The sequence below is a fragment of the Echinops telfairi genome, unplaced genomic scaffold (assembly GCF_000313985.2).
Source record: "Echinops telfairi isolate 266 unplaced genomic scaffold, ASM31398v2 ScPeMD7_7469;HRSCAF=8507_0, whole genome shotgun sequence".
NCBI lineage: Eukaryota > Metazoa > Chordata > Mammalia > Afrosoricida > Tenrecidae > Echinops > Echinops telfairi.
The window spans coordinates 45,927,664-45,935,632 of NW_022111372.1; the positions used below are offsets into that span (position 1 = coordinate 45,927,664).

Consider the following 7,969-nt stretch of genomic DNA (forward strand, 5'->3'; position numbering starts at 1 on the left):
CATTTTATAGAACTTGTGATGCTTTTGATGAAATACTACATTTTTATTCCCTTGCATGTTACTTCCGTGAGCGAACACCTAAGAGAACAAGTGCGGACCAACCAGAGGGGGACACGCTGTCGTTCGTTTCAGCTCTGCTCTGACCTAAATTCCCACAAGATATTTTGAGTGGATTTGCAATTCCTGAAACTGTTCAAAGAGCTAAAAATATTGTCAGAACAATTTCTGTAAGTTCAGCAGAAGTTGAAAGGAGTTTTTCAAAGATAAGCGTAATATATACTTTCAGAGAAGTTGCCTGTTTCTAACATATCAAACACAATGACTGTGTCTAATTGGTCTGCCTCTAAAGGAATGGGATCCCACACCAACAGTGGAAGATGGTTCCGTTTTGGTTGTGTCAGATGTTATTTAATATTGTTTCATTAATATTTTAAAACAATTTCTTTTAACAATCTAGTTTTGTGCATCTCTTTTATTGTTGTTATTTACGTGTATGAAATAATACGCTTTTGATATCTTTTTAAAATAATACCTTTTGGTATATCATTTTTTAAAACTTAAAACAATCATTAGGGCAGCGAAAAGGTTGCGAATTCCTTTAATCTCACCACTGCAGAAATCTCCTGTGGCAGATTTCCTGGGCGGTAATCTTTATGGAAACAGTTCACCACGGACCCACTGGATACATTCCAACCTTTCAATTAGCAGCTGAGTGATTAACCATTGCGCCATCAGGGACAGTTTCCTATTTTTAAGTGCATGTCCACTTTTCTTTTTATCATAGTCATTATAATTAAGGAAAACGTGGGCGCGCAAGAGGAGACGCGGCGGGAACTCCAGCCAGTACACTCTGCCACTTCCACGCCCCTTACTCCCTGTAAACGCCGTTTTCTCCAGCCTGCCTTGGTTTGGCTCCTCTCGGGCTCCGTAGGCAACCGTGCTGCAGCATCACCTGGGAAATGTAGTTCAGAGGACCAGGCTTGCCTCTCGGCCGCGGGACCCCGTGGTTCTCCGGAGTGCAGGCGCAGTTCTGCCCGGCGGCTCGGAGGCGGGAGTGCCTAGGGTACCGGCGCCAGGTGTTCCCCACGTCTCCAGGACTGCCAGCACCTCCGCGTCCCCTACGCGGCCGACCCAGGTACCGGCTGGCGGGGCGGCTGACCCGGGACGTGCCGCTCCCACGGCGGAGTCCAGGGCAGGCTGCCGACCGCTGTGCGTGCCACTGCGGCCTCGGCAGGTGGACGCGGCCCTGGAGGGCGTTGCCCGGGGAGCCCTCCACGGACGCCCAGAGGGCGCTGCCTCCACCAGAGCCCTGGACCCGCAGCTCTGGCCAGTTTCCTGGAGCATGGGCCCCAAGGAACAGGTTACAAAGAACTCTGTCTGGGTTGGGGTTCTTGAACTCTGGAAGGATGCACTCTGCGGGAGAGGATGCTCTCGGCTTTTCGCGTCCCCCCACCCCCGTTTAAACTTTTATTTTGGTATTGCCGCCCTAGCTTGTTTGGCGGTGGTTTCCTAGTGACTCGTGAAGTCACTCAACTGTGGGTAAGGATAATTTTGCCCACTTGCTAAGTGTCTTCCATTTTCTTTAAAATTTCAGGTCACTTCTAGCCAATGACCCTTTCCCTTTGGGGCAGCGTTTGTTTCCGTGTTTAAGCACCCTTGATACTTTATTTCATAAAGAAAACAGAACTTCCATGAAGAAGAAAAGAGTGCTTTCGATTGACTACTTTTTTAAAAGGACACCAATTCTTCAAATGCGGATTACCCCCTACCCCTTAGAAATAGTCAATGGAGATAGATATATGGAATGTTTATATCTTACTTAGCTCATTCACTTAACAACTCTGATAGCCCCGCGTGGCTATCTGTCCTTTACTCTGTCATAATGCAGCCCTCTGGTTATAATCTACGTTCAGAATCTGTATCATAAACAGCTGGTAGGAGGTAGCTGACCCAGTGGCTGGGAGTATGCTTGCTGTCCTCACTTCCAGATTTTGGTTGCAAGGCCCTTGAATCCCAGGGCTACCATCACACTGGCGTCCCTCTCTGCTAGGTGCTTAGTGATTGTGGAGATCCAGCCTGATGAGGCACAGGGCCCCCACAGCTTCTTTCTCCATTCCAGGTGATCTCAGCACACCACCCTTCACTGAGAGGGCCAAGGGGAGGGAGAAATGGCCACAAGATTACTGCCAGCCCAAACTCAGGTGAGTGGAGGCTGCTTTCCTGAATTGCCTTCTAGTTCAACCGAAAACCAAACTCACCGTTGACTGAGTTGATTCAAACTCAGCGGTCTTATACAGGGCTTCCTTATGGGATCTAACAGCCTCATCTTTCTCCCGAGCCAGATAGATCGAGAACTCTTGAAGGAAATCATGCCCCTTGCTCCAGCTCTAGTCTCATTGTGAATTCTCCACTCTGTTAAGTACTTGCAGACTTTGAAAAGGTTTTCAACCAGTACTCACTGCCACACTAGAACTTTGTGAGGACCAGGGAGCTGAGGTGTTTGTTTGCCTCATTGAGGGCAAGACATAGAACCCAAAGCCAAACCCACTGCCATTAAGTTGATTCTGACCCAACACAACCCTGTAGGACAGAGTCAAACCTCTCCCAAAGGCTTCTGAGGCCGTAAATATTTATAAAAGCAGACTGCCTCATCCTTCTCCCATGGGACAACTGGTTATTTTGAGCTGACCACTCCCTTAACAACCCAGTGCATACTTCCTTCCTGATCCCAGGGACACAAAGAATAAAGGCACTAACTTTGCCCACCATGGACTTGGGATCACCAAACTCCTTGCCATCCAGTTGATTTTGACTTATTGACTGTAGAGGACAGGGTAGAACTGCCCCTGTGGGTTTTGAGACAGTAACTATTTATGGGAGTAAAAAGTCACATTTTTCTCCCATGGAGCAGCTGGTGGTTTTGAACTGCTAACCTTGTGGTTAGCAACCCAACGAGTGACTCACTACGCCACCAGGGACCTTCAGATCACCAATGTAAGGGACATGGAAAAGGTCTGGAGGATTTCCTCAGAAGAACTAAGAAAGAGCAGCTCACTCCCCACTCGTGTGGTATGGGGAAGACCCTATCACTGGAGCGACTTTCAGCTTACACTGAAACAGGTTCATGGAAGTGGTAAACAGGCCATCCTCAAGCCCCAGCTTAGGCACAGATTCAAAGAGGAGCACTCTCCCTAGGTGATTTCTTCACCTTTGTACCCCGTCCTCACCAGGAACTTACTCTGTAACTTTGATAGGTAGGAGACAGTGGCATCTCTAGAGGACTGCAGTGAATACAGACCATGCAAAGTAGCACAGTCACCAGGGGCAGACACCAAAATGACTACGTATCAAATTGTGCAATGTTGAAGCCAAAATATACTTATTTTTTCTAAAAGTACCCCTAGAAGTTATAGCAATAAAAACATTTTTCATAAGCCCAGTGTATTTGTATCGATATACCTACATGGCTAAAACTATACTAATTTACTTTTTCAGTCTTTTAACTGGCTCTGGTCAGAGATGTCACCATTACTCAATTACAGTGACAGAATCACATGGGTTCATCGACACTGCACTATTGTTTCATTGGTGCCGGTGTTTGTATAGTTGCCGACTTTGTCAAGTTTTCTGGTGTTTTACCTACCATATTGTAATCGGTATTTGTGAGCTTATAATGAACTGCTTTTGAGAATGAAGTAGAGATTAAAAGAAAAGGAGTGATATACAGGAATTGTGATTTATGAGTAATATTAGTACATAAAACATTACTGAGGATACTATATGATCTAGTGTGGGAAGAGGTCTGTGGGGTGATACCAATTATAGTTACACCACTGATGGGGACTTAGGCGATGAGTTTCTGGGTGGTCGTAACAGTTTATTCTCAACTATTGACTGAAAAGTCAGTGGTCTACGCGCACCTGGCAGTGCCACAGAAGAAAGGCTTGGTAATGTTTTCCATACCAATTTTAGCCAAGAAACTCTCATAGAGCACTTGTCCACTGTAAGGCATAGAGTTGACATGGGTCAGCATTGACTCAACAGCAATGGATTTGGTTTTGACCTCTGGCAGTGGTGGTTTGGTTGTAAAATTCTTGCCTTCCGTGCCAGAGCCCAGGTTCAATTTCTGGCCAATGTACCACATGTACAGCTACCATCTGTCAATAGAGGCTTGCATTTGCTTTGATACTGAACAGATTTCAGCAGAGTTTCTAGAATGAACTAAGATTTACAGAATCTACTTCTGAAAATCAGCCATTGAAAAGATGCATCACAACAATCTGGTCTGCACCTGATCATAAGGATGGCTCGGGGCCAGGGAGCATTTTGTTCCATTGTGCCTGGGGTAGCCATGAGTTGTGATCAGCCGGGCAGCCCCTACCTTGGGCACGGTAAAGATAAAGTGAGCTGTGACCTAACACTTATCCCTCTCAAGCTGTATCCTATAGAAGCAAGCTCTGCACATTTGGCTGTTGATGGACAGGAACATTCCGCCCAACATTTTTATGGTAATGAGAAAGTCGACACAATCTATAGGTCCACCAGTAGAAGATCAGTTAAATAAATTGGTTCATCTATACAGTGACATACTGGGCTATAAGTTTTAAATATTGGAGTAGATCCAGTTATCTGTAATTTGATGATATTTCTGTTTTAAGTACAGAACTTAATATTTAGGTGTAACAAGTCTGAAAGGACATACGGCAAAAAGTTAACAAAATGTGTTTCTGGTGGTGAAAGTAAATTAGATTGGAATATATTTTCCTTCTGTTTATTAGTCTTTCCTAAGTTTTTCTTTTGGTGTTTTAACACAATGATCTTTAATAAGGACAGGAAAGGGGTCATTAGTTTAATGGAAGTGGCTTGTAGTCCAGTGAAACAGGCAGGAGGTAGTGTCAAGCCTTCCTGGGGGCAAAGGAAGAGCCCTGACTGCTGCCCTCTCAGCTGCCTCTTGTTGCCAGGATGTAGAGCCTACGACTTTTATCCTCTCCTGCAAGGCCATATCTGGGCCATTATCAGAGCTTCCTTTTACTCCGTCAGGGTCTTCTCTTCCAGGCCTGGAGATGGCCCAAGGTAATGATAGTCTTCCTAGGCAAGCCAGTGGTTTCCCATCTCACCCTCCGCATTGTGCAAGAGCCTCTTTCTAAAACCAGGATCTTATATTCTCAGCAGTAAAATAAATTTGTGTGGGTGATTGTACACTTCCAAGTCTAAAGTTCTAGGTCGTCTACCATTCTGGTTTTGTTTAATAGTCTCAAGTGCTCATCTTGTCTGGTTATTGAACTTAAACTTTCTGAGGGCACGGTTTTTCTTCATTCACAGTAGGTAATAGTAAACATGTGCCCAGTTAACTGAGAAATGGCCAGGAAATACGAGGGAGCTTCAATAAGTCTATGGAAAAGTGGTATTGAAAGGTAGTGTAGTTTTTCCATGGATGTTTTGAAGCCCCCTCATACTTGGCTTGAAACACTGAGATACTGGTGTTATCACTGTGGTCCAGCTCGTTGTTGGTATGGCTTTTGATGAGCAGGAATGGCTTTTCATTACAGAAGTTTGTGATGTTCAAGGATGTGGCCGTGTTCTTCAGCCAGGAAGAATGGGGACACCTGGACCCTGCTCAAAAGGCCCTGTACCGAGAGGTGATGCTGGAGAACTACAGCAACCTGGTCTCACTGGGTAAGGAGCTTCCCATGTGATGCAGAATCTACTTTGGGAACATCCTTGTGACTTTTCCAAGGTGTGCATTTGGGCTCATCATGCTGGTAACTGCTCCTTTCAGCGGCTGGGATAGATGGCAGCGTGGTAGCGTTGATGGTGGGCATCTCTAATGCTCTTTTCCTGTCCCCTGCTCCCTTAGCTCCTCTCACTCTGGAGGGTTCTAGCGCAGAGGTAAGCACAGCCAGGACCATCCCTCTCACCACCTCTCTGGATACCTGATTTTAAGCCCATTTCAGAGCAAACTTGGACTGGAGACTCAGGCTGTGTCTGAGGGCAAGGTGGCTGCTCATGCCTGCAACCTGTACTCAGTTTCTCTTTCATGCACAGGGATTCCGTTTTCCAAACCAAAGGTCATCTCCCAGCTACAGCAAGGGGAAGATCCCTGGATGGTGGATAAAGCCGTTTCTCAAGGGGTCCGTCAAGGTGAGTGGCACAGTGATGGGAAACGGGTAAAGTGTATGGTGATGGCCTGGATGCCTCAGGAGAAGGAGACGCTAGCCGGAAAACCTCCGTGATGTGTTGGCCCCGTGGGAACCACTGAGAAGGGCATGGTTCCTCTCTCTTTTTGACTCTTTGGCCCACAGATTCAGAGGGAGAATTGATTTCTGCTAGTACAGTTACACTGTAGTCAAATTTCACTTGTAACGAGTACAGAATATATTTGTGACTCTTAGATCTTCTATTTATTTTTTCTTGTTTTGACTGGATTGATCATTTACTTAAATTATGTTCCTTTAATAGCTTGAACTGATTTTTATCACTAAAAACATCTTTCACATTACTAATTAATTGTTCACCTTTTGGGGGGATATTACATCTTCCTCTCATAAGTTCCTCTTTCATGAGTGTTTTTAAAATCACATGAACTAGATTTTCTTTTGAGAGTTTAAAAAAACAAAAGTATCAACAGTAATTAATATCAATGTGCCCAGGGTTCAAAAATGTAAAAAGCAGTGCTGTCTGAAGCATAAAATGAAAGCCCGGCGTTCAATCTTTCTCAGTTCCAGTCTCTCCTCTCCAGAGGTACGCAGTGACATGATGTAGACATGACGCTAAGTTTTAAAAATAAACAAATGCACACGAGCACACTTGCTATTGTTGATCAGTGTCATCAAGTTGGTTCCAATCCATAGAGACAGAGACTCTGTGCACAGAAGTGTGTTCAGTCCTGCTCCAGCGTCACAATCGCTGCTGTGGTTCAGGCCTTGTTGCAGCTGCTATTCTGTTCATCTCATTAAAGGCTGTCTTCCTTTTCGCTGACCCTCTGGTAAACACGGTGTCCTCATCCAGGGATTGGTCCTTCCATGACCAAAGTATGTGAGATGAAGTCTTGCCACCCTCACTTCTATAGCGCATTCTGCCTATACTTCTTCCAAGACAGATTTGGTTGTTGTTCTTGTAGTACATGGTAGATCTAGTATGTTTACTGACACCGTAATTAAAAATCATTGATTCTTTTTCCTTACTCATTGTCCAATGTTTGCATACATGTGAGACAATTGAAAATGCTATGGCATGTGCCGGGTGCACCTTTAGCTTCAGACTGACATCTTTGCTTTTGAACACTTTAAAGAAGTCTGCTGACGTGTCTCTTGCAATACATCATATGATTTATTGACTGCTGCTCCCATGGGCCTGCTGGCTTAGTGTTTACCTGTTGGCCTGCATCTGCACAGTTGACACTTGAAACCACCAGTAGCTCCACAGGGAAAGAGGGGGCTTTCTAATCTCATCAACAGTTACCGTCAGAAACCCACAGGGATCACTGTGAGTCAACATTGACTCGATGGCAGTGAGCTTGGCTTTGAGTGGAGCTTGATTGTGGAGCTAAGTAAAATGAAAACTTTGACAACTTTCATCTTTTTTCCCATTATCATGTTGCTTATATAGTCCATTTGAGGATTGTTTTGCATTTTTTTAAGCTGAGGTGTAATCCATACTGCTGTAGTCTTTCATAGTGTTTCCCGTTCTGTTGACTCTCAATAAGCAAAACTGTGTCGTCTGCATATTTCAGACAATTAATGAGTCTTTCTTTGATTCTGATGCTATGTTCTTCTTCATATGGTCCAGCTTCTTGAATTATTTGCTTAACATAGAGATTGTTCTACCTTGCAAGTCTGGCTAGACCAGAGGATGTACACTGGTACATATAGGAACTGGAAATACAGGGAATCCAGGGCGGATGATCCCTTCAAGACCAGTGATGTGAGTGGCGATACTGGGAGCGTAGAGGGAGAGTGGGTAGGAAAGA

The 7,969-nt window shown here is 44.9% G+C and overlaps 1 protein-coding gene across 1 annotated transcript in view; it reads left to right on the forward strand.

Moving 5' to 3' along the window:
- The first annotated feature begins 1,064 nt into the window (after positions 1–1,064).
- The window catches only part of LOC101651407 (zinc finger protein 850), a 61,762-nt gene continuing 54,857 nt past the window's right edge, over positions 1,065–7,969 (forward strand). Inside the window, exons 1-4 of the mRNA XM_045284677.1 lie at positions 1,065–1,135; positions 2,120–2,201; positions 5,550–5,676; positions 6,046–6,141. Of these exons, the coding sequence (XP_045140612.1) occupies positions 2,169–2,201; positions 5,550–5,676; positions 6,046–6,141 (256 nt within the window). The 5' untranslated portion in view covers positions 1,065–1,135; positions 2,120–2,168. The remainder of the gene's footprint in view (positions 1,136–2,119; positions 2,202–5,549; positions 5,677–6,045; positions 6,142–7,969) is intronic.